This window comes from Chroicocephalus ridibundus, chromosome 2 (assembly GCF_963924245.1).
Source record: "Chroicocephalus ridibundus chromosome 2, bChrRid1.1, whole genome shotgun sequence".
NCBI classification, from domain to species: domain Eukaryota; kingdom Metazoa; phylum Chordata; class Aves; order Charadriiformes; family Laridae; genus Chroicocephalus; species Chroicocephalus ridibundus.
In genome coordinates, this window is record NC_086285.1 from 31005047 (window position 1) to 31032272 (window position 27226).

A 27226-nucleotide genomic window follows, 5' to 3' on the forward strand; every position below is an offset into this window, starting at 1 on the left:
CAAATTACTTTCTTCCAGAAGAAGGGAGGGGATAAAAAAACAACCAGCCAAGTTGATTAATTTCCTTTGACTAGCTCCTTCCAGCTCAGCCTCTAGTGGCTCTGCATCTTATGTTCTGCCTCTTCTTAGTAATTTTAATCAAGACTGAAATCTAAATTCTTTATTTTGAAATGCTTTGCATTCAGGATGAATAATGGGACTTGCCAAAACTGGTGGTGCTTGGTCTGTGGTGTGACTGGATTAGGTTACCTGTCTTAGGCCAGTTATGGTGGCCCTCCTTTCTAAGAAGTGCCTTGGGAATATGCTCCGTTCCGGTTAAATCGTTCTTTCCTGGTCATGTGCAGGGCGTACCCATTCACTACCTATTCAGCCAGATGAAAGGAAGGCCTTGAAGGCCTGCAAGATGGAATCTAGGAGTGGGTTCATGCCACCAGAGTCCTTGCTCATCAACATGAAGAGCCGCGCTGCAGTGTCTGAGGAGCTCGTTGTAAAGGTGGCAGCTCTGATGGGGTGGACTGCACCTGTGGCAGCAGCTTACTCCTAGGTGCTGTCTTTCCCGAATGGAGGCTTCTTTTACAGATGTGTCTCTTGTCTTTATTTTAGTCAGTTCCTGAGGCAGGAAGGGGGACCAGGTATGTGTCCATCTTCTGCTGGGGAGGAACTTGGTGGTTTAAGTGACCAGAAAAACCGTGTATTCCTCACATCTTTAGAAGTAATTTATAAAGACTTTCGTGATAACTACGCTTGGAAGGGCTTGCATTAATCTGAGCTTAATAAACGTTTGTGAGCATTGGATCAGCTGTACACTGAGGAAAAATCTTCCAGTGAAGAAGACTTTTTATTGAAAACACCTGTGTCATCTGTCTGCAGTTGAGCTGTTTTTGTGGTTTGATGCAGCAGAGTGTATGCTAAATATCTTTATACAGCAAAAAGTCACCACAATAAAAACTGGATTGAAAAATCTAACTTTACCTTTGAGTAGCAGATACAGTCGGAGTTTTCCTTGAGATTTTGAAATTACTTTGTTTCTTGCCACAGAAGAGAACCAGCACTGCTGAAGTAGCATAGAAGAGGAACAGGTATAAAATAAAAACAATTTGCAGTAGTAAATTCAGGAGTTTCAGGTTCTTTAGATAGCTGAAGATGTATCTGTATTTAGGATAAAACTCAGTCAAACCAAAACTCTGACTATTCTGAGTGCTCTCCTAAGATGCAGATGCTAAATTACATTACATAAATATCTTGCATATTGCAAATATCTAGGTGATTTAGCAAAACTCTTCTGGAAAGTTAATTCTGAAAGATATAGCTTCACTGATGTTCTGGTGGTTTAGATCCAGTAAGATAATTATTAATAAAATAATAATTTTGCTCAGTGTTTAATCTTATTGCTAATGTGTGTGTGCTTTTAATTATTTTAGGAAATCTATCAGTGGTGTGGCTCATCATGCAATAAATACGAGCGGTTGAAGGCTACTCAAGTTGCTATTGGCATTCGGGACAATGAACGAAATGGAAGGTCTAAATTAATTACCGTGGAAGAAGGGAGTGAACCATACCAGCTCACAAAGGTATTGTAATATGCATACCAGTTACTAAAATAGCTGTGAATAAAATGTTTTTACACCTCAGGAACTTAAATAGGATTGGGCTCAAGCCTTGTGTTCTTTAAGGACTCCAGGAAGTCAGATTTAGGTTATGGTAGGCCAGTTTATACTACTTTTCCCTCCTTATCCAAGCAGTGTTAAGTTTATTGGGCAGTAGAGTCTGAGATAATTAACCATCTGAGAATACTTTTTCAAGTACTAAATTTTGCGCTTTTGGATTAGACATAGGGTGATTGATTTAGCCATAGGGTGACTGAATTAACAGCACAGCTCGTACCCGAACCACGCTATCTACTCCGTATGAGGGAAGAGAAGCATTGAGGTGAGCCAGCACTGAACCAGAGGAAGTACATAGAATTACTGTGCCTAGGATGTCAACAAACGTAGCAAATTGCATGGAGATGCATGGGGCCAAGCACACCGCTTTGCATCACCACTTCTATTATGATCTCCTGTGCACCTAACCCCTAGTAACCCTACTGAGCCCATTCCTCGTACGTTTAGAAAATTTAACCTTTTTCTTAAACACCAGAATTTAGATTTCATAACTCAGTCTATCAAAGTAGATTGAAAAACAAAATATTCCCCAATTTATGGAGTTGTCAGAACTTGAAAAAATTGAGTACTGATGTGTTGTTGCAGGCTGCATACTAATAAAAGCGTTGTCACTTGGCATTTGTGTGCTAATTTAAGCTTCTTCCATTCATCCTCTAAAAAAGCACAAGGGAAGCAGGGTCATAAAGCAGTCCCTCAATAAAATGGAAAATGTACAATTTGAATGTTATTTTGTACTTCGGATTAACTTCAGGAAGTAATGCTAATGGTGCACGCAGGTATGCCATTATTTGTGATGGTGCTTACACTTGGTTTTGTCACACAAACTGTAACTAGTTACGGCCTAAGCAGCAAAACATGCCAGGTGTTGAGCTGCCAGCCCGTGGCCATGCTAGCTGTGGTGATGCCTTTGGATAATCTGTCCCTCTGCCGGCAAAGACTTTTTGCCTGTGGGTGTGAGTACAGATGTGGCTGTGCTTAGAAGTAGGGGAGGTGGCACCCAGTGCACCAGAGATTTTTGAAGGAAGAAAAAACAAAACAAAACAAAACGAAACCAACCAATCCTCTATCTGGCTTTTGCTTCCGTGTACAGACTTCTCACACAGGTTCTGATGTGGCACACATTTTACACCTAAAACTTCTGTGAAAAGAGCACAAGTTGGCAATTAGAGCCCAACCTCCTGCTCCTGAATTGAATCACGGTATTGTGTTGCAGCCCGCGGCTGGGTGCCACTGTGGGAACCTGCTGGCAAGGTCCCCTGGCAGCAGCCTCCCAGGGCCCAGCCCATCCCAGGGTTACTGCTCCAGGCTCTGCACGGGACTTCTGATAAGCTCACGTGTGAGTTCGGGAGCATTGATCAGAACAGCTGCACTTTGTACCTCTTGCCTAAGGTACAGATGCAGATGGGAAGTCAGACTGCTGTGCCACTGTAGGGACGGCCATCAGGCGGCCAGCTGCCTCCTCCCCCTGACAGGCTATAAGCGACACAGATACGCTGGCCTCACCCCTGCATCTCTTTGCCAGATTTTTTTTTCCCAGCTGAGTGCAACTGTTGTTTTGTAGCAACCTTGACACATGATTAAGAGCAGGAAAAACGCCAAGGCTGCATTTTGATCCTGCAGTGCATTGTTATTGCATCAGGGAGTAAGACTTTTTTTCACTTGCTGAGCAGTGTATGAAGAAGTTTCTGCTTTTCCTTTTGGATTGTGAATGCAGAGGGAAGAAAAATGGGTAGTTCAGTGCAAGTAGGTTCGTGGCTTTTATCTCCACCACCATAATGAGCCTGATTTGAGTGAGTTTGTCAGCAACCAGGGCTTACCTTCTAGTCTGTATCATCCTAGGAAAATATGCTTTTGGAAGTGCTGCTCACATAACGGCATTTGCAGCTTGGCCGTGGCTTCCGCAGTCCAAGCTGTGAAATGTGCTGCTAATAAGCTGGGAAGCTAGTTAACCTCACAAATATGTAAAAGCTATTAATCCCAATTCCTGCTCAAATTGTATCCAGTTCCTGGTGCTCTTCATTTTGATTTTTCCTTGCTCCCACAAAATTGTCTCTAACTTGCTGTAGCATTTGCTGGGGCTGACTGCTCTGAATCCAGCATTGTGCCTGTTTCTTCCCTCCGCATCAGGAAGGATGGATTTTTGCAATCTCTGGCTTTCTTAGAAAAAGGTTGATTTATTTTCTAGGGAAAAGAATTATGTACTTTAGATATTCATTTTGTCACCCAGTATGCCACTGAAATCAGAATGAGATTTCCTAAAATTACCTCCTCTGATAAATGTCAGGAATGATTCCCCCTCCTGTGAGCTAGAAATCTGCTTCCATATCAGTGGCTAAACTTGCTCGTGCAGCACTGCTAGAAAAGTCTTCACCAGGCAGGGGCTGACATAGCCGTCACAAGTACCAATGGAAAGAGTTAATAGTGATCTTATCCCTACTCTCTAAGCACAGAGTTGTCACTCCCAGGCAGTAAAGCAAGAGCGCTGTGCCTACACCCCACCGTGGAGGCAAGGCACAGGCTGATTCAACAAACCTTGCCGTGGGATTAGCAGAGGCAGCAGTGGCCATGCCGGGCTGGTGTTTCCCAGCCAGCCTGCTTTCCTGTTGAGAGCTGGGCAGCTGCGGGTGAGGTGAACTAGTCTGACAAGGGTGCTTGCCTGCTCCCAACTACCATTTTTAGCAAGAACTGGGAACAGGCTGGCACTGCTTGAACAATTTCCCCATGGGAGAGAGCTGTCTGGAGCACGCTGTAGGGCTGGATGGACTGCAGTGGTAGGCCAGCAAGATGCAGCTCGTTCACCCTGGGAAAGGAGAGTGGCTAGAAACTGGGTACCTCAGCAGTTTTGACAGCAGCAAGCTCTGTTTTCATCTGCTGTAGTGACCAGAGGCCACTTGGGAACAAACAGGGACCATCCTGTGCTCGCGCTCAGGAAATGCGGCGTGTCTGGAAAGCTCAGACCTGCGGTGGGTGCACGTGCACGTATCTCTTAAGATACTTCAGGAATCACTAGAACTCTCCGACTGCGAAGATGAGACAGAAACTTTGTGTGCAAGCACATCACAAGTACTCAGCCTAGCTGGTTTCACCTCTGCGTTTGCACTTTAGGTGAGGTACTGACTGGCAGGTTTAAATAAGCAGTGCTGTATAGGGTTGCTGCCTTGGAAATCTAAAAATTAAGCTGACCACCTTGGACAAATTGCTGCTGCTGCTGCTCAGTGACTGTGACTGGTCTCCACAGTTGCAGATGCCCATAGTAAAATCCACCAGAGGCCAACTCTGCTGATTTTCACAGGTAAACAGCTGAATAGACTTACTCATTCTGCTGAATCTTAGGCCTGAGTGTTCAAATTGTGTTGCAGGAGGTTTTTCATCTGCATGGGACCAATCCAAAAATAGGTCTTAGCAATGCATGAGTCAGTTTGATTGCTCTAGAGTGACCATGTTAGTGTTAGAGCTAACAATGCTTCTTTTTTTTTTTCTTCTTTGACCAAAAGAAGCACTAAATAGATGGTTTCAGAGCTAACCTAGGACCAAAACCTTCTAGGGTCAGTTGCTAGCCCTGTCAGAAACCCTCTTGGGCTGGCAGCACTGACACTGGTGCTTGTCCTTCTGACTGCTTGCACAGCAGTGAGCAGAGATCTCGCAGCACTGCGTTTGTGTACCCAAGAGGTGGCTGAGGTCTGAGAGTGCAGCCACAGTTAACACCTAGCCATCCTCACGGCAGACAATTTTCTAACTGGAACCTCTGCCCTAATTCTGAAGAAAGGACAAAACTGGGGAAGCTAAATTTTAAACTTAGTTTCCCATGACCTCATTACTCAGCACTGTGTGAAATGGTGAGTGGGATGAGTGACTGACTGAGGTACCCTGTTTTCTTTTCTTCAGGGAAGTTATTGTCCACTATTTGGCTAGTGAATGTGTAAGCTGCACTTCTGTTTTCAGAGTAAAGGCCAAAGAAGGAATTGGAAATACCTGGTTTTGTGAAGTTTCCTAGTCAGTCAGCAAGCTGAAACTGCTTGCAATAATGCAGGAAACACAGAAATTCAGTTCTGAGTCACCCAAGGGAACGATGCAAAGCATCCAATCCTCCGTGTGTAGCGTACCAGCACCTTGATCTGGTTTCATACATCTAGAGATGAAGTAGGAGAAGAAGAGAAAGTCTTATTATATTTGTTTTACTATATTTGTGTAATTTGAAATATTAAATAAATATATTAGACACCCGATAAGATTTTTAGATTTACAGTGCTGTTCTGACTACATAGATTGATCTCCCTGTCATACATTTTAAGCATCTCAGGCACCTGTGACAGTCTGTGTGCAGGGTATAAGAGCCTATGCAAAGGTAGGATAGACTGATACTTAACTAAACTAAGTATAGAGCCTGCATTTGTCCCTTCTATTTAATCGTAAGTATTCAGCTAACAGGATGGTTCTGTTTTCTCTGCAGACAAAACTGATTCTTAGGACTGTATTCTTGTTCCCCTACAAATTATTCCCTTAAATCTGAAGCTTATGGTAGCATGTGATTGCTGCAGTTTTTACTGCTGAGGCTTTTGGCTTTTATTTCATTGTTTTAAAGATTTTTAATATTCATGGCTGAAATAATGAAACCTGAGAAACATGACTGCTGAGGTCTAAAACCACAAGAAAATGAAGGATCATGTTAGTACTCATCTTTGAAATCATTCTTCTGCCTTTAAACAAAAAATGGCTCGACTTTTGTTTGCTCAGCATTTCCATTTGTCATTAGCCTGGTTTTGCTGGAGTTCTAGTGGCCTTACAACAGCAGAATGTAAACTCACTTCTCATAAAATACTTGTATAAATATTCATCTAGTTTAAATATTGAGCAACAGAGGGAATCTCTTCCTCCTTTCTGATAATGCAGCCTTTCTCCTCCCTCCTTTTTCTTTCAGTCTCCTAAGAAATGCTTCATCCTGACAATTCCTGAATGTCATTGTGTTCAGTGATAATTGGTTTTGCCTGTGGTGTGAATAAATACTATGCACAAAGGTATGGGAATGCCTTGATCGTATTACAGCCAGTCACACCTTTCCACCTGTAACTGGAAAGGGACTGGTAGCGCTACACGGTGCTAACTCAGTCATGTGGATAAAATCTCAAGGGCGGAGAAATTTAAGAGCCCATTGCAAATGTAGGTTACAGAGGAGACCTAAATAACGTAAACGTCACTACAACCTCAAGCTCCAGTAAATCTTAAATTAGCTGGATACGTGTCTGGGCATATGGACAGAAGAGCAGGACCACCTCCTTCTTCCTTGTTAAATTCAAGCCCCTAAAAATGATTTGATACAAAACAAAGATAATTTCTAAGAGCAGCACAGAGCAGTGAGGTAGTTGGGAAAAACAAAGGCTTGCTGTGACTTGTGACCAGCATAAATGGGTTTAACAGTGCAAGGGCATGCTTCTCTGAAGGAGCTAGGCAGGTTCCTGCAGTCTCTGGTCCTGTCACGTGGATCATTGCATAAGGCTTTAAGGGCAGCACATGCCCCACCAGTTTGGTACCTGCCTTCCCTTCAAACTATAGGTCAAATTTAGCCCTCAGGAAGTTAAATACACTTCTTTACTGGAATGGTTCGGGATATATGCAGGTGTCATCAAGAACATGATTTGGGTCTTGCCATTTTGAACAGTGAGAGTTTGTAGGATATGAACTCGAAGTAGTCTAGGGCGAAAAATACTACATATGCTTGTGCACCTTTCACAGCAACATCTGTCCAATCTGAAGAGTGGCAGTTTATTAATCATTACACCGTTAAATTAGAATTTATGATGGGCTATGAATGTGGATACAAAGTACAAACCCTTTGTCCCTGCAGGGAGCCAGTTTCAAGCTGCCAAAACCAGGCATCCCGTTTTCTTTCTAATTACTGAGTGTATCTCCTTCATTAAGGACAGTCCTTTTTCTTGATGCAAATTTCCATTTAAAGGACTAATTATGCCACCTGTACTCAGACATAAACACGCATGGCCTGGATTTCAGTATGGCTTAGCTGCTTTGCACCAGCTGAGCATTTGGCCCGGTGTTTTCCCCAGGCCCAGGTTGTAAATCAGCAGGGGGTTTGCCCGAGAATGGCAGAGGCTGGTAAGGAGGAATCTTCAGCAACGTTGTGAGTTACCCGTAATGTTCTTCAAGCTGCAGTTTTCAATCTTGGATGCCTGAAGCCACATACTTAAATGACAGGGAACTGAACAGGAACTGCAGGTGGCAAGTACATCTGAAAGTCAGGCTTTTAATTAAGTCTCTAAATACAAATTTCAGTGCTTGCATTAGAAATTTTACTTCAGAAAATGTTCAGGCATGTCGTACTGCATGGCATGAACTACATAGTTTAAGAACAGCTCTAATAATAGATGGTTTTCTTGTGCTGGGAAAAATGCTTCTGCACTAGGTATTTTAGTGAATTTCTAAAATCGTAATGAATTTCTGGAAGTGCTTGGAATTAAATTATAACGTGTCTCGTTTGCATTCTTGTGGGTGAGAAAACCACTCATCTTTGTTATGTTTTCTCCAGCAGCTGTAGTGCTTGCAGGGTTACCATGTTAGTCAATTATAATCTTATAATTACATGTTAGAATATTAATGGAGTTTGTAATGGCTTTTTTCCTTTCTGTGCTAGACTATCAAGAAATCTATTGATGAAAAACCACTATAATTTTCAGTTATTAAATGAGCACAATTAAGAAGACAAGGCCAAAGAAAAGAGTGGAGTTGTTAGCAGTTATCTCCAAGTGGAGTTGTTAGCAGTTATTTCTATGTACTGTCTAGCAACAGGGGGATTTAATGGAGAAGAACTGAAAGGGCAGAATTGCCTTGCTATATAAAGAGCTCAGAGATATGCTGTCCCTGGAATCCAGCGTCTCCCCAAGACAAATACACCTTGAAAGGCGTGTTGGGTTTTTTTCTTGGTGTTTTTTTTTTTTTTCCTTGGTTTTTATACAGGTCTGATTCATCCCAGCCCCTGTGCAAAGCAGCTCTTAAGGGATCTCTGCTTAAGGTTGCCTTTGAATTTTCTTAAGTGGAAGGTCTGAAGTGCAGGAAGGGCTCAGGGGAGAAAACTTTTGTAGGTTGTTTGTTTTTTCAGAGGAGTCTGGATATGCACAGATTGCTGTTCTTAACCAGGCGATATAACACTGGAGCAAAAGTCTTCTCACATCCGGGCAAGGTTGAAGAACAGCTGTATAGAAGAAATGTGTTGTGGGATCAGTTTCAGTATTTCCACCACCACTGACTGTGTAACACTGAAGAAATACGTAAATGTAACTGTTGTGTTCACTGCAAAGCAGATTACTAGGGCCAAGTCTTTTGCTCCCATAACTGCCTATGACTTTGATACTACCTGCCTTTGCCTGTAAAAATAAGAGGTAGATAAAATTACATGAGATGGATTTAAAAAATGGAGTAATCAGTGGTTCGAGTTCTGATTTTTTAAGAGCTGTAAATCAAAGCCCCTTTGAGCATATTGTCTCCTCTAAATAAATTTTGAGGAGGTGTAGGGACTTAAAAACAGACATCAGTTAGTGGACCTAAACTAGCAGGTGGAAACGATTTTCAAAGAGCTAAGCAGGACGTATCTCCTATATAACCAGGGGAAAGCAACATTCTTGCTCTTTTTCTGTCCTAATAAATATTTAATTGATTTCAAGCTTCATCAGGAGGCATTAGAGAAAATTTATCAAAATAATCTCTGGTTTGCTCTCTTAAACATTAGAGCCCAAATCTGTGCTCTGTCAAGAATGCAAGAGTTTGGGTGTCATACCAGAGAGGATCCCCCGGCATAACTGATCTATTGGGCTCTATGGGACTGGAAATGCTGAGCTTGTGAATACAGACAGTGGTGCACTGGGAAAATATCTCAGTGCCCTGAGTAGCTTTTTCCACCTTCCCATCTCATGGACTGAGCGCTGAAACGCCCTGCTGCAGCTCCCTCTGCTCACTCTGATGTTGCTAGGTATTACAGCTGCCTGCTTCTCCCTCCAGCCACTCTAGTTCCCCTGGGAACACTGGTTTTCTAGCAGGGTGGTTGGTTGCCAATCGCCTGCTGCTTCCTCCAGCTTGCTCCCTGCTGCTTCAAGCTCCACAGGGTATTTGCCATACTCTTCCTTTCACCCCACTATTGCTATAGACCAGCCTGCCACAGCCCTGGCACCAGCCTGAGTGGTGGCACTGCAAATGCCCAGCTGCAAAAATATGGGTGCTTACAAAACAAAAAGCTGGGAGTTTTCTGAATTTTAGCAGGTAGTGTCTGAGCCTCCCTGTTGGCGCTAGTTACTTGAATTATTACCGTTAGTTATTTTCCAACACATAAGCATGCATTAACTGTCATGCAGCTCATATAGGGTTTTTTTATCCATAAAGCTTTCAAACAGAGATCTGCAAAGCTACAGAGGTGTCAGTGTGTGCCTGACTTTATGTCCCAGTAAAGCAGAAAAACCAGGCATCTCAAGCATACATCCAAGTCTGCAGGATTTGAGTCTCATTTCTAACACTTCTGTTGGTATCAGAGCAGTATATAACAAAGGAGTAAGATTTAAAAAATGAGGCAGAAAGGATTAGTATAAATGCAAAAAAAGATGTAGGGGGGATTACTTACTGTATTTTTAATTATGCTGCAGGTAGGCAGGTGGCTGACCAGCTCAGTTCTCGATGTTCAGTGGCAGTAATGGTTACAAAAAGTCTTGTGTTTGCATAGTTACTGCCAGTCGCTCCCCTAGTTTCTTTAGCGTGGGATCACTGTTCATCTTGAAGGCGCTTGAAGATAACATAGGCTGGGGTTTTCCTCAGCTCATTTCATGCACACTCAGTTTCCGTGTAAATAGCTAGCTTAGATACTGTCAGCTGTGCAGTCCCGGCAGGACAGAAGGTGGCTTTTTTACCTCGGAGGTGAACTATTGAAAAACATCCAATGTGTACTCTCAAGACTGATCTAGATACTTTTTTTTGTGAAAATGTTATCTGTGGCCTGTTTCACAGAGCAGAAAATCAGTGTTAGAATATTGTTCTCATACTAGTAAAGGCTTTATATTCAAATTATCCCAGACAGATATGCAAAGTTGCAAATATTGTGTGAAAAGCTGCCTAAGCCTAATGTCCTGTTTTTAGGAAGTTAAGCATAGAGCTATGAATAAAATTATGATTTGCATTTGAAATTCCTGAGACAACAGAAACTGGCTAAAAATGTAGGCCATAATTCCTGCGTCAAAAGTGCCATGAGCAACTGATGCTTTTTTGCTATTTTATAGCAACCTGACTGCATATAGATCAGGTTTAGACCTTAATACCAGAAAGTCTTTTTGATAAATTCCATGGTAAACCCTCAAATATTAACAGCATACCAGAACTATTTGTTAACATAAAACATCCTTTTGTCCGTTGCTTAGTGCATTATGGCTGTTTCCATCTTATTTTCAATCTCTCTTTAGGCAGGTGGGAGGTCTTCTGCTCAAGGTGAGAGTGTAATGACATCTGTTGTTGCTGGCATTGCCAGTGAGAGGCAATTTCAGGCAGAAATCCTGCTGGCTACCTGGGAGCAGTTTAGCGAAAGGATTTTTATTTTTTTTTTCCTGATGGAAGTGTAATTTTTTCTAAGACAATGAATGTTTGCTCAGGTTGATGGAAAGAGCTCCAGGTTACAATAAGCAGTGAAATAAGCGTGTTCGGCTATTCATAATCTGACCAATGTCAAAAGTCAGTTTTGTCTGGAGCAGAACATCCTCTGCAGTGATTGTGCTGCGGCAGGAGAACCAGTAAGCTAAAATGATTAGAAGTGAAACCGTGGCCAGTTCCTTAAGCAGCAAAGCCCTAAAGCCACCTTTTCCCAATGAGCCTCAGGGTGTATGTCTGTGCCGGTACCCAGCGTCAGCCAGGTGGTTACTAGCCTGCGTCATGTTCACCCTTTCCTCTCTCTGCTGGATTTTTCCCTTTTTCAGGATACTGGAGTAGATATTTGAGGCAGTATTTATTTGAGAGAGACATTCCTTGTAACACTTTTCTTGGCTTCGGAGGTTAATAAAAATCTAAGCCTTTATCTGCCAATGAGTTCACGCTGTGCCAATAGTTCAGGCCTATTGTCCTGCACGGAGGGTTTATTCTCTGTCACAGCCTACATGTGTACCTTGAGTTTGCAGGAGCAGGATATACTTGCTTACGTCAGAGCGTTGAAGAAAGTAAATGATGAGACTGATTGTTTTCCAAAAGTATGAAGTGATAAAATGTCAGGCCCACAAGACAGCTTTAAGCTATGTAAATGTCCTGTTTTTCTTTCCATTGCTCATAGCATATAAAGAGGGGAATTTGAGTGGTTTTGAGGTCTGACAATTGGGATCACAGCCACAACAAACAGTTCAGTTTCAGACCCAGAAACCTAACCCAAACTGTTTATAGTGCAAAGAAACACAAACACAGTGCTAGTGTACACAACTTAAACTGTACAAAACTGGTTTTCTCTCTTAATTAACCTTCACCTGATGTGTTCCTCAAGTATTGTTTTCCTAGTTGGATTTTTCAGCCTCACTGAACTCTTTAAACTTCTTGCTCCTATTAAATCAATATCAACTATATTATGCTGCAGAGCTGGCTTCTCCAGTTATGAAGACAATGTTTGCTAAATTTCTTCTTTTGATGAGTTTATTTTAAGTTATTTACCTTGTCACATTCCTGCAGATTAGAAACCTTTTGGCTGTGATTTCGTTTATTCTTTTTTAAGGGCAAGGGAGAGAAATTTCACTTGTCAGTAAAAGTTTTGTCTCTGTATTTTGCACTTCTCTGAGGGGGTGCGGATATTTACAGAGAAGGGCTCATGCACATGAGAATATGGAAGGGAATTATGGTTTTGCAGGCAGAATAAGCTCCATTGCATTTCCCCAAGATAAGAGTGAACTTGGGCAGTGGTTGTAGAAGAACTGATGTTCTGTCGGTTCCCACTATGATATCTTTGTGCTAACCCAAGAGCATTAACACAAAGGTTTAACAGAACTTAAAAAACCAAAACTTATAAAATTAATGCAGATTGACTTCCTGTTATACCCCCCCATAGACAAGATCTAAAGGTATGGAGTTAATGAATACTTTTGCTCAAACAACACTAACTCATCTGCCTGATGCTCTCATTGAGAAATAAGCTGGCATTAGGCTACAGCCACGTAAAGCAAGCGAGGCTCTGCCATAGCCAGCTACGGGCATGTCTTATTCTGAAGTACCTGTGAAGCAGATCAAGCCCCGGGTGGTTAAACAACCTCACGCAGCCCGTGAGGTTAGAGCAGTCACTGCAGAACAGCGGCACTACGCCTGTGTGCGCCTTCGCTGAGGCCGGAGCCGCTCAGGCTTTTCTGCAGGACTCTGATAAACCTGCACGTAGGAAGCAATGCTGGGGAGAGGGTAAACATCATTCTGTGGTGGAGCAACAGAGAATGAGGGCTGGTTTGATACCTTAATCTGTCAGTGGCAGATAAGGTGAAGTGATATGAAGAATCTCTGTGGCTTGGAAATCAGTAGCTGCAAAGAAAGATGCTAAGCCCACAGAATGAAGAAGTTGGGGCATGGGTATTGCTTTCAGGACCCATAATTATTCTTTAGATTATTTCTACTGCAGTAAAGAATAATAATAATAATGATTTTAAAAGTGTTTTCAAAACCTGTCTCTGCACCTGTGTATTTATGAGAGGTATGCTTTGAAGTTGCCAATATGGTTGGACGTCCAGGGAAAAGTGTGGCTAGGCTGTTTTGTGTCCCCGAGAGAGCATTGCTAGTTTCAGGTGTGTAGGGTGGATTTGTGGGTCTGAATTCTTGGCAGGTTTGTGAGCCGGGGTCTGGAACCTCCGAGCAGCCCAGAAGAGCCAGCCTAGGCTCTGGGTCATAAGACGTAAGGACCCACTTGGGCAGCCTGACTGTCTGTACAGGGAGAATTAGACGAGTGAGGTCCTGTGTATATAGCTACCACAGGACTTGTGTGAACCTAAGAGTATATGTAGATAAGAATCAGAAGACTCAATGTCCTTTGAAGTGTCTGTTGGTTTAAGTCATTTTATTGGGGAACCTTGCTGAAAAGCTTTGGGAGCCTTTGGCTATAGTCTCAGCTGGCACGATTTGTTTTCTTTTTGATGTATTGCGTGAAAATTATTTGTATAAAGATGAGGTGCCCTGAAGAGCTGCAACTCAGCCAGCCATATGCTTAGTAACAACACAACCCAATTCCAGCATAGCAGTTAGCTGTTGTTCAATACACATTTTGTAATCTTACTGATAAAATTATCTGTTGTCATAACATCCAGCCATATGTGTGGCCGCATACGGACTCAGCCATTGCATGGGAGCTTGCCCTAGAAGGAGGAAAGACAACTTCTCTGGAAGGCATTTCTTTCAGACAGAGCATAACATTTTTTTCAGCATAAATTGCTTTCTGTTTAAGCACAGAATTTTTCCTTCCATGATCTGTCTCATCCTCCAGTCTGTAAGACAAACTGGCTGAAATTAATGCATGTTGGGAATGACGTAAGTTGTTCCCAGCAATACAAAAGCGTACTGACTATATGTATTTCATATATATCACTTCATATATGAAGTATCTATAGGGCACGCTGTATCTCTTCACAATTGATGTCTTCACATGCCTCAGGTCATTTTAACCTTGTATCATCTTCTGGTTTTGATCCGAACACACATAGCTATACACACCTGTTAGTGATTGATCTCAAGGCTTATTCCAATGGCTGTGTTGGCTGCACAGCCCTCCTAAATCCTGTATTTTTTTATCTGGTGGGAGGAGAAGCACATATTTTCGCTTCTTATCAAGGGTCCCCAAAATACCAGGATCTACAAGCAACTGTGACTTCAAATGCAGGAGAAGGGAGCACCCTCAAGACCCTTCTCCATTTATTTTTGGGCTCCTCTGAGAAACTGCAGAAGAATTACAAAAATGAGTTATGTTCCTTTTCTGCTTGCCTATGCTGAAGCGCAGGACTAGCTTTGGCCAGAGAAGCTACTATGCAAGCTGCTGTTTAGTGAATTGTGAGCGGATTTCCCCAGAACCAGAACGTCTCTGCCCTTTCCAGGGCATTTCATCTCGTACCTATAACTGCACCTGCACAAATGAGGTTTTGACCCCCCTCACTGTGCCAATACTGATGAACTGAGATTTCTTGAGATAAGACTTAGAGAGTCTGACAATAATTCTCTATCTAGTTCAGAAAAACATTTCTACATGCATTTTTAAGGCACCAAGAGGTCAGGCCAGAAATCTAAACTGTGCTGGGGCCGATTTTAAAGCGCAATTTTTAAATTATAGAGGCTGCTTGGTTTAATTTTCACCAGAGTGGAGTGCCTACACATTGTGCTGTGACTAGAGAGGCTGCTTCTGTCAAGATGCTTTCATGTACACCAACAGGCACTATTTAGCCTTGTTTAAAAATATTCCATGTCACTCACATAGTTTTCAAAGACCCCTGGGCAAGCAGAAAATTTTGAGAGCAGTTTCTTTTTATATTGCTTTTAGCATCTTACAATGAAGCTGCAAAATAATTGTGGTGCCACAGGTATTCTATATGCACAGTAAGGGAAAATGCTGACTTTAACTGTATCAGGAATCACAATTTTTGTGTAATTTTTTTGGTGTATTTTTTTTGCTGGAAATACCTAATTAAGCAGAGAACTAGTGTGTGGACTTCTGGAAGTTTTATTAGCAAGTCTCTTTATCATCTTAATCATTGCTGAAAGTCAAACGTTATAAATACCGCAAACCTATTCAGTGTCTGTTTGGGTAAAGAAGCATGCCTATTAATTGGCAATTTTCTGACCCTTGCATTACAAAGACAACATTGTTCTTGGTGGTCTACAGCATGTGTGTAGGAAGCTTGTGCTGATATGCCACATACACCTGTTGCTTTTAGCCATTCACCACCGTGGTGGCACTCTGCTACGAAAATGTAGCCCTGCTTGGCCTATACATTAGTAAATCTCTAGCCATGTAGCATAAATTCAGGAAATGCTGACTGATAGCTACTGAAAAGCTATTGGTAACATCTTTCTTAAACACTCAGGACATGACTTTTTCAACGAATGAAATATTTCAGATTAAACTGGAGTGATCACACTTAACAAGGCCAAGTATTTCACTGGGCTTTACCAGGGCAGGAGAGTCCACAGATGGCAGATATATATTAAATATTTAGGCTATATTGTAGTGTTTTTTTTCCAAATTGCAGCTGTGTGCTTTGTCAGGCTTCCCTGTTATCAAATATTTACAGTGGTTTTGCATGTGACTCCATGCTACATGCAAATGCACTGTGTCAATAAGAAGGCTGGCACTACCCTTGTACTTGATGTTGAGATTTAGTTACTCTGACATATCAGTTACTACTGCCTTCACTCTGGGACATAATGTCATAGAAATACATAAATTTCTGTATGTAACATTTGGATCTGGTCATATATGAATCATTAAGGAAAGATCGTTAAGAATGAGTCACTGGGATCTAATAGTGGCTACCTGACTGTTATCTATTCATGATGAATCTCTGTAAATTTCTTGTAGTGATAGTTGTTATAAGGTTACCCATGGTGTAAAATTACTGTGATGTAAAACTACCATAGTGTTAAAATTGACATACTGGTGGTGGAGCAAGAATAAGTTTTTCTCACCCTATAAGTTTTTTTCAAGACCTTCGTTAATTTTTCCTCCTTAAAATATGGTTAAGAATCTGTCAATTTTTAGATTTTTTAACTCTTAATCAGATATTTTATAGTGACAATTGAATATTTTTAAAAGGTAATTCACCCATATATTTCACTTTGTCTACTTCAATTTCAGTATTTTCAAACATTTTAAGAGTAACGTCATTCCAAAAATTATAAGACTTGCTTGCTGACAGTTAGAAGTTACTGGGAGGAAAAGTGGAAGACAGACATATAAACACACACGTAGAGCAGGACCCTGTGAACCTCTGTTCTGTGTACGTGTGTGTGTACGGATCCTTCGAAGCTTTTTTCTCTACAGCATTTCCTATCCCAGTCTATAGAGGACCAGCAAGTTGCCTTGCAGGAAAGACAGCGTGTAGATCTAATGCTGCTGGAGATCTGACAATTATTTAAACTTACCCATATATTTGTGAACAGGTCATCCATGAGTTTGGAATTAGACTGGGTTACGTGTAAAGATGATCCTGACTAACCGATTACTGGCACAACATGTTACAGCGTTTAGGTATTTATACTACAGCACCTACTCTCTCTCTGCATTGAATTTGTTATTGTTGTACAGGTTTTAGGGAGGAAGCCAGCGCTTCCCGACTGTGATGATGATGATGATGAGCTGGCCGATATTACAAACAGGAGAAGCGCTAAACTATATATGGTAAGTATTTTATATTTTTTTTTAGTTAGGTACACTCAACAGTATTCAAGCACGTAGTGCCCTCATATATGGAGTTCTGCCTTCAGTTACCGAACTGCAGTTGTGTTAGTTGATTTGCAGCCAATGGACAAGTTTCTTAAAGGATGTCAATCACGACAGCCCAGGTAATTTGGGAAAAAAAAAAAGGGATTACAGTCCTATTTACTCAGAAAACAAGTTAAGCATGGCCTGTGAACCACTCAGTGCAGGTCAAAGAAGAATTAACTGGTCTTAAACTATATTTCCTGTCTTCTTGATTTTAAAAGTGAGAGTTTAGTAGTCATATATGATTTAATTATTCTTAGCAGAGTTTGAGAGATGGACAGTTATGTTATATTTTTCTAATCAAAATCCAATAGAAGTTGAGCGGAAAACTCCTTTCTTTTGCAATACCCTTTTCCTCCTCCCTCAGCTGCTTATCACCAACTGGGACAATGCCAATGTCAGAAAAATTACCTATAAACAAAATGGATAAATATTTTACTGCATTTAAATCAGTAGGAATTTTATTATTACATTTATGGAATACATTATTCAACAGAAAGACTGTGATTAATTTTAGTAGTAGTCCAAAATGTTTTCTTCATTACCAGTGCCAAAACAGACCTGCTTTTTTTGTATTTGATCCTTTCTCACAAAAAAAAAATATGTTTTAAAATTGAAATGTGTAGACATTTCATTTCATTGGAAGAAGCCACTGAACTGAAAAACTGAAGAACTGTATTTCCAGGCCTGTATTTTCTCTTTTTTTGTTTTTTATTTTCCCCCCATGGATCCCCTCTCTTTCATATTCTCCCACTTGAGAAAAGAAGTGAGGAAGTATTTGGAAAAAGGGGATTTTTTTTAATGAAATCTAGAAAAGACGTTTATTCCCTGTCCCCTCTTCCCTCCCCCACCCCGAGAAAAAAATATATTTTCTTCTGAAGATTGCAAGAGTTATTTTTTTTTTATAAGCCCCCATTAGCATTGAGATCTGGACCTTTCTCTTCAGCACTTTGTGCTCTGGCTCATGCAGTGAAGTTGCCTTGTGTGGTAGAAAAGAATCTTCCACTGGCATACAATGGACACGCTTCCCTATAGTCACGTAACGAGAAGGGTTTGGTCAACAAGTGGCAACACTCTGACAGCACTAAGTGCTACTGGATCCCCATGTGTGACCTTTTAGGTGCCATCTACAGTAGCTTTGAAGCTGCTGTGAAGTGTGAGAGAGGGTCAGTCACTCCCTCCGCAGCTCCTGCATCCCACAGACCACAGCAGGATGGAGCCACCCCTCTCCCTGCCTGTTACGTGATCCTTCCCCTGCCCACACGTGTGGCTGGGGTTTACAAGAAGCCTATGTGAGATCCTTGCTAAAAGGCCATATTTAGTCCTTGTTGTCTATGTGCTGTGTTCAGTTCCCATTAATCATTCTATTCTTGACAAAAAATTGTGCACATATTAATCCCCTGCGGCAGGGGAGGTTTAGATTAGATATTCGGAAGAATGACTTTACTGAAAGAGTGGTCAGGCCCTGGAACAGCCTGCCCAGGGAGGTCGTTGAGTCACCATTCCTAGAGGTGTTTAAGAAACGTCTAGATTTGGCACTTCAGGGCATGCTCTAGTGACAGAGATTGTAGGGGGTTTTTTTGTGTGCATATGGTTGGACTCGGTGATCTCAAAGGTCCCTTCCAACCATGAAGATTCTATGATTCTATGATCTTTATAGTCTTTATAGCAGTAGTTCAGGGGGGAGGGGGGGAAAAAAGAAGAAAAAAAGAAAAAGAGGGCCTGCGGGTATGATCAGGACCATTGTAGTAAGACAATACTAGAGAAGAGAAAAGTGCTTCCAGTGAGTTTTGGAATCCTAAGAACTCTCAGAAAATTCTGTGGATATCTAATAAATTCCTCTAAGTACATGGGTTCTACTACCAGAGCTCTGTTCGCTAAACTTAAATTGCTGCAATATAATGGCGAGTGTCAAAGTCAAGAGACAGGTCTACGGTGAGGCTTCACAATAGGTATAATGGTTGATTTGTATTTGTTGTATGCAGCGGTGATTTCCATCTTCTGCTTCCATAATACACAATATAAGATATAATGGTGTATTTAAAATTAATATTTAATTGTGAAAGGAAATAAAGATTGCCAGAAAAGTTATTACAATAGGAATAACTTATTTTCAGTAGTAATAACTGGTCTCTTCAGCCATGCAGGAGTGGATTTTAAAAGGTTTTAAAGGTCTCCATGAACGTACAGTGGTGGTAGAGGTTACATAGGAGATTTTCCAATAGGTCTTATATTACAGTTTCCAATTAAAGAACTGTAGGTTACAAATGTAGGTATTTCACTTGTTAATCTAAGTGTAGGACTATTTTATTATAATTTCAAATGCTCTTGTTCAGCATATATGTATACCTTTGGCTTCAGTGAGGGTTGCTTGGTAGCAGAAGATGACACCTAGGGACTCCGCCAGTTCGGCTGACTGTATAGGAGGGGCTGAAGAAAATACGTATTTTTTAACTGTGAGGTGTTCACTGCATGAGCAGTTGAATTGAAAGTGGAAGAGAAATGGATTTATTTTAAGAAGTTGTGAGACAGGGGTCCAAAAACCTCACTAAAATTAACACTACATCTCCCTCTATTGGATGTTAAATGAAATGAAACAAAAAAAGTAATCGTTAGCCTACCTTACTTTCCAGCAGCACGCAAGTTTTATACAGCTGTTTATATAGGAATGGCGACTGACTTTTTTAGTAATATTGGGAGCAGAAATGAATTTGGTTATAAAAGGCAGAGTTGATCTAAATTTGAAATGATTGCTTTCTTAGGTGTCAGATGCAAGTGGATCCATGAAGGTGTCTGTGGTAGCAGAGGAAAACCCCTTCTCCATGGCTATGCTTTTGTCTGAGGAGTGCTTCATTTTGGACAACGGTGCTGCAAGGAAGATCTTTGTGTGGAAAGGTAAGAGATCACTTCTGTTGCAAATGCAGAAGCTACACAGACATATCTAAGGAGTTCACACAACACCCTTGGGACACTAACGAGAATTTAATGCTGGCTGGACACAGAACCCTGCAGACAGATCTTCCTTGGTGCGGTCAATGGACAAGGATTGCTCTCGTAAGTAGAGGCCTCAAGACCAAGTCCCGTCTATGGACCCTGTCTATTTTTGAGGCATCTGTAAGCCTGGGTGCTTAAACGCAATTATAGAGCAAACACAAAGAATCCTACAAGTTTTGTATATTGACATCAAATCACTATCTTCTGGGACAAAATCCGGACTCTGGAGGTTTGATAATGGGTAGATATTATATTTCCATACATTACTCCACAGAAGTGTGAAACTGAAAGGTGAGTGAGCCAGGCATCAACTAAAAGCATAAGATCACAAATACTTTGGCACTTCTTTTTTTTTTTTTTGTGAATACTTCTCTGTGGTATCATCAGTGCTTGCAGGAGTGTCTGCAATTGCTTTGACTGAACATTTCCCAGGGGAATATTACTACTGGGGAATTAGGCCTGGACACCTTGTAGCTGGATTGTTCTGCTGCCATTGCATCCAGTGCTGAGTGCTTTCTTGTCTGAGGCAGTGTATTAATTATTCTGTGGCATTTGCATTTCTTTTTACCATGTGCAATAGCAAATAATTAATCAGTGCAGTTGTCAAACTGCTGAAGTCAGTCTGGGAAGCATTGTAAGCATTTTGCTTGAAAACTTAATTTGCGGGTAGGGAAAAATCCGTTAAAAGAGAGCATTTTTGGGAGCACTGTGCTCAGATTGCCTAAGGTCTAGGTCTACCTGACCCCCTGATTCCTGGTTTTCATTCTCTACCTGCCAGCTCCTAGCAGAATCAAGCCAACAGGATCAGGTATAAAACAAATAAAATACTATTTAGAACTTTTGAATGTGGTCCTATGTGCTCCTCTGTGCATCCTGACTTTCCTACTGTTGGTAACAATAATGTGTGGAAAAAAACCCCATTAATCTGTGAGTGTCACCCTTGCAATGGGAGGCTGCAGTTATCATCTCTGCTGGAAATGTTCAGACCACTAAGCTGAGTGTGAATTACTTCGTTAATAGTCTCATTCAAAACGGAATACAATGAATAGCTTATCAGAGCATCTTATTAGACTAAGAGGTGTTTGGAGTATAGTCATTTGCAGCCAGCTGGGACAGAGACCTGACATCCAATATCATCCCACAGAGACTTTCAGAGATGTCGAACACTGAGCACTGCTGAACAAGGAGCAGTGGGTGGGGAAGGGTGGTGGTAAATTCCACAGCCCAGCCAGATGAAATGGGAATTTCTTTTACTCGGACTGTGACACTGCTTGAAGAAGTGAAGGCAGTTCTGGACAACAGTTTTATTTACCAGCCCAGTAAGAGAAGATTCAGAGAAAAGAGCCAGGGTGCTTCTTGTACCTTGAACCAAGCAGATATCATGAACAGCATTTTTTGATAGAAATGCACATACTAAGCAAAAATCAATGCCCCCTTTTTTCTCCCTCTCCCCTCCCCTCCCCTCCTCTCCTCTCCCCTGCCTTAAACTTTGTGTGCACCTTATTGCTGTGCTATGTCCAGCATTTGTGTTTGTTCAAGGCTGAGGCAAGACCAATGTTGAGGAGAACCTGGCTCAAGGACATCTTGTTTTTGCAGGCTCTGTGAGCTCATTGCCCTTTCCCATGTATTGTTATCCTTCTGTTTTAACCAGGCAAAGATGCTAACCCACAAGAGAGAAAAGCTGCCATGAAGAATGCTGAACAATTCATACAGCAGATGAATTATCCTGCCAACACACAGGTGTGGTCTATTTATAAGATGATACCAGGAGAACATTAGTTCTGTTAAGGGCTTTGTTTTTGAATCAGCAAAAAAAATTTTAAAAAATTAAGGGCTTATAAGACAATAAGGGCAATGTCTCACTAAGAAATAATTGAGAAAAGTTTTTATTTTAATAACTTTATCAGTTTTCTTTTCCTTCCACCTCATGTGGTGGCTTGTTTCATTTCAGATTCAAGTCCTTCCCGAAGGAGGTGAAACGCCAATTTTCAAACAATTTTTCAAAGACTGGAAGGATAAAGATCAAAGTGATGGCTTCGGCAAAGTATATGTCACAGAGAGAGTGGCTAAAATTGAGCAGATTGAATTTGATGCTACCAAGTTACATGAGTCTCCACAAATGGCTGCCCAGCATAACATGGTAGATGATGGTTCAGGGAAAGTAGAGGTAATTTTTGTATTTTAATAGATTGTATCCCACCTACCTAATTCTTTTCTGTCACTTGTAACAGGATAAGCTGCTACTCTATGTTTTGCAATTTAAACTGCTGTGTAGAGTAATACTACATTAGTGGCAGCGTTACTTTTACCACTGGAAAAGGTACTTTGAAGTGGAAAGTGAATCTCTTTGTCAGCTGTATGCTGTGTCGTGGTTTTTTGGTGCTTATGTTGTACCAGTCACCAGTAGAAATCAAACAGCTGAAAAATTACCCCTTTTACACAGTACCTTTTAAAGATATACTTTAAATATGCTCCTTAGCCTAAAGAAAAGCTTCACATCAGCTTGAAATCTGGAATGGAAAAACCTGCCCTTGGAGTCAGGAATTAATTCTGTGTCTTTATGTATGTAGCCAGTCTGCTTTCTAGAGGAACCTTTTTTGTCCCTAGTGTATCTCCCAGGTAGCCTGGATTTGAGGAGAAAAAGATGACTAACTGTACAGTCTTTCTAGATATATCCATATCCCACTGCAGGAAAATCTTTGGACTACACAGGGCTGGTTTGGCATTGTACCGACACAGCCTGTTGAATGCAGGTCTGCAAGTTGTGATTCTGGAAGACAAAGGAGCGATAAATACCTACAGTCTCACTGGTGTATTTTCTGGGTTTCTAACCTCATACTTGGGACGGTCCATAGTCCATAGGCTTGTGCCAAAGCAGCTTAGATCCGAAGCATTTTTTGCTGTATAATTTTAGCAACATGTTTTTGGGGAGCAGTTGTTAACTGAACTGGGCTGTAGTGAATCAAATAGGAAGAAATCTGCCTAACAGTGTGTTATCTGACTGCAGTGTGCCTCTCCCAAATGATATGATAGTTCTATGATGAATCATAATGTTGTGCCATTCGTGTCGTATCGTCATCTTAAGATGTTAAGAAAGTAAGTTCAACATAGCATTATGAAGTAAGCATGTGTCATTAAAGCATCAAGACAAAGAAAAGTGTACTGGAATGGCTTGTTGATGGTCGTTATTCATTCATTCAGTGGGCGCAGGGTGTATCTATCTACTTCATAAAGAATCCTTCCTAGTTTTATTCCACAACACTTGGGAACAGAAACAATGGTCACTCAAGGGATGACACAGTAAATTGTTTCTTGAGGAGTGTCAGGATGAAGTTCAACATTATCCAGTGATTTCTCTGTTTTTCCAGATCTGGCGTGTGGAAAGCAGCGGCAGAGTTCCTGTGGAACCCGAGACGTACGGACAGTTCTACGGTGGTGACTGCTACATTATCCTCTACACCTACCCTAAAGGGCAGATCATCTACACATGGTATATGTGGTCGGCTTTGCACAGACCTCCAGCATGTGGCTATTATTTTATGCTGATGTTATGTCCTTTTGAGTAGAACCACATGTAAATGCAAGGTTGTTTACTGTGCCTTTGTCATGCAGTGTAAGCTCTGGATCATTTTGAAACTGGACTTAACCATTGTCTTTCTCCTTGTCTTCCTCAGGCAGGGAGCCCATACTACAAAAGATGAACTGACTGCGTCTGCATTTCTGACTGTTCAGCTGGATCGGTTATTGAACGATCAGGCCGTGCAGGTTAGTGTCTTTCTGATAAAATTCAACAGAGCATGCAATATATGCAAATGTCAATGAGAGCTGAAAGGAGGAGGTAGCATTTGAAGACTGGGAATATCAAATGCACATGGTCCGTATCGAGCCAAGCACCATGGGCTCCTTTTAAAGTTACCAGAGATTTCCCATTTGAATCGTCCTTCCTGAATGCAGATGTCCAAAAGAACACAGATATAAGACAACCTAAAACTGCCTTTTCTTTCCTCCGAATTTCACCACCTAAAAATTAGGTTTTAGTCCTGCCTAGCCTTACAGACTCAGGTCAGCGGAGGCCGAAAGATAAGATCCTCCCAGGGCAATTCACTCTGAAGCAGGTGTCTGACAGAGCGATAGCCCTGTGTGAGCTCCCCCGTCTCTTTTTGATTACAGAGGAAGCTGTGATGTTTAGCCCAGACAAGACACCTTACGTTTAGAGGGCCAAACCTGGGAGACATGAAGGCCACGCAACAGCCAGAACGGGAGAGCCTGCTGGAACTGTGGGCCACAGGGTCTGGCTTGTCCTTGCCTTAGTGAGGAACATAACCTGGGTTTTCCCATCACGTAGTGCTTGCAGCTCCGTGACAGCAGGATGCACATCCTCACTTGCAGAAATGGGATGTGCAAGGCAAGGCGCAGGACATTGGCAGCTAAAAGGTGTGAGGAGATAAGCCGGTCCTAGCATGACTAGGGTGTGTGCTCTCCTTTCGTCACTACTGAGGAGTGGTGGGTAGGTGGAGAGGTGAGAGGTCTCTTCTTTTCACAGAAAGGCTAAAGCTGGAGGATGACTAGGGACAGGCAGAGATTTTTCTAGGCAGCGGGAGATAATTCCGTGCTTCCCATTCCTTAATTACGAAAGTGAAGGGCTTCCCCCACCCACGAAGGTACAGTTAATTCAGATGGCAGACCACACTTTCAGCTATTAATCAGTTATGATTTATGATTGAAATCATATTAAGGAAGGATTAGGTCATTACTCCTTGAAATATTCCTAACACCTGTTCTATATTTGGACCAAGTTCAGCACAATATGGTCTTGCGTCGTACCTAAGGCCAATACTAACATTGAAGTAATAATAATATTACTACTGACAACTGCAATAACAATGTGCTTTACAAGCTTTTTTATTAAAGCTGAAGGTGATCCATCTTACTGTGACGGACACGATACTTAAAAGTACTTTTAGCACATATATATGTGTATATATATGTATGTATATATACACACATACATATATATGTGTACATTTGTATGCATGTAGCTACCTAGAATATATTACCTGTGCTTAACGTTTGTATTAGCGTTATTTGAAAGCTTTAAATGTACTATTTTGTGGGCACTAGATGGCACTACAGTACCAATGACTATTAAAAAGTGGTTCCTCTATTTGTTTTGCAGGAGTATGTTTCCCTCAGCAGGTTGTGGTGGGGTTTTTTTCCGCGTTTGTTTTTTTTGTGGATTTGGTTTTGGGTTTTTTTTGGTATTTGTAAAACCCTGACGCAGTTTGGCTCCTACAAGTATGCGTGTCCTAGGGTATCCTTATCAGGCGACTGTACCAGTCTATCCAGCGGTGAGACAAGCAAAAGCACGGGCCCCAGACCGATCACTGCTGGCCACCCTGGGCTGCCCGGCTGCAGCCGCCCCTCCTGGGCCCCGGCTCCTCGCTGCCCCCAGCCTCACCGGGCAGGGCCAAAGGGCTGGGGCTCCCCACTTCTCATCCTCTGCTGGCTACACAGCATGCCTCAGTCCCTTTTTTTTACCCCTTTCTTTCCGGGAGTGAAAGGCCGGGATTCACAGCCCTCTGCCTTGGCATGTGGTGTTGTTATAAAGGAAGAATAAACAGTTGTATGCAAATAACTTTCATCATGTGTTAACCTAAAAATAGTCGTTCTTCATAGCTCAGTGTTTTTCTGAGATTGCAATAACATTTTTTGCATCTGTAATGGAAGTTAATTTTTGTCATCCATGTTACCCTCTGCAAGGTAGATTTACGCTCATCTTTTTCAGCTTCTTGCAGATAAAATACACATAGAAGTAATGAACAGGATGAATAACTATTCTCTTCTGCTTAAGCACAGGGCACCTAAACTTCCAAGATAGTTTTTCAGGGGAATTAAGTCACTCTATAAAACTCTATGAAATGACAGCTCTTTTGAAAAAGAGTAATTTTCTTATTACAGTAAATAGCAGCCATTTTAATCAGCTAAACGTTATGTTAGAAGTTTGAGTCTTGTCTTTGTGTCAGCATGATTGACAAAAAAAACTCACAAATGCTCTAACTTCAATGTGTCCGGAACTATATTTTTAGATCTTCTCAGCTTGCCACTTCTCTTTCTTGCTAACATACTTAACATTATTGGCTAACTTCCCCTATGCTATTCAACAAAGACCAAAAATAACTACCTCTTTCCTTTTGTTTCCTTTATTGCATTTCTTTACGTATGTACAGATCCGAGTCAGCCAAGGCAAAGAGCCTGCACATTTACTGAGCTTGTTCAAAAACAAACCACTTATTGTCTACAAGGATGGGACATCCAAGAAGGAAGGTCAGAAACCTGCTCCATCCACGCGACTCTTCCAAGTCCGCAGGAACCTGGCAGCCATTACCAGGATTGCGGAGGTAAGGTCACCTGCTATGGAACATGCCATAGCTGCCACGAGCCTCTCCAACTAATCTTTTTGCATAGTCACATGTGGTAGGAACACAGAACTCCAAATCAAATCACTGCTCTAGGTGACCAACCCATCTAATAAATCAAAGGGAATATGCCATAACTGGCTACAACCATGTTTCAGACTCTAACAAAATGCATAGCGAACACTGTCACCTGACAAAGAACAGACGAGAAGTCAGCAACCCACATGAGATAGTCTTTCCTACTGCCAAATGCAAAATAGTGACCACATTATTTGCAAATACGAAGAATAATACAATTTCCTTCTCGGTCTAGGTTGATGTTGATGCAATGTCACTGAACTCCAATGATGTCTTTGTTCTGAAACTGCCAAACAACTCTGGCTACACCTGGGTAGGAAAAGGAGCAAACAAAGAAGAGGAACAAGGGGCTCAATACATTGCCAGTGTTCTTAAGTGCCAGACTGCTAAGATTAATGAAGGCCAGGAACCAGGTTAGTATGAAGCCATGTGGTTGCTAATAGGCAACTGAGAACACACAGCACTGCATGGAACCACAGCCTGCGGGGGTTTCGTGATCATATATGTTGTAGGCAGATGCATATGCTCACTCTGTCTCTTTGAAAATCCAAGGTGACATTTTACCATGGAGATCTATCCAGAACTGGCTGATACACACGCAGTGCGATGCCCTGCAAGTC

General features: G+C 41.6%; 1 protein-coding gene across 1 annotated transcript in view; it reads left to right on the forward strand.

Moving 5' to 3' along the window:
• Positions 1-27226, forward strand: part of SCIN (scinderin) — a 52321-nt gene that overhangs the window by 18824 nt on the left and 6271 nt on the right. Inside the window, exons 4-12 of the mRNA XM_063324922.1 lie at positions 1422-1571; positions 16942-17034; positions 19881-20013; positions 21764-21852; positions 22064-22279; positions 23481-23602; positions 23787-23877; positions 26340-26510; positions 26842-27019. Coding sequence (XP_063180992.1) covers positions 1422-1571; positions 16942-17034; positions 19881-20013; positions 21764-21852; positions 22064-22279; positions 23481-23602; positions 23787-23877; positions 26340-26510; positions 26842-27019 — 1243 coding nt within the window. The remainder of the gene's footprint in view (positions 1-1421; positions 1572-16941; positions 17035-19880; positions 20014-21763; positions 21853-22063; positions 22280-23480; positions 23603-23786; positions 23878-26339; positions 26511-26841; positions 27020-27226) is intronic.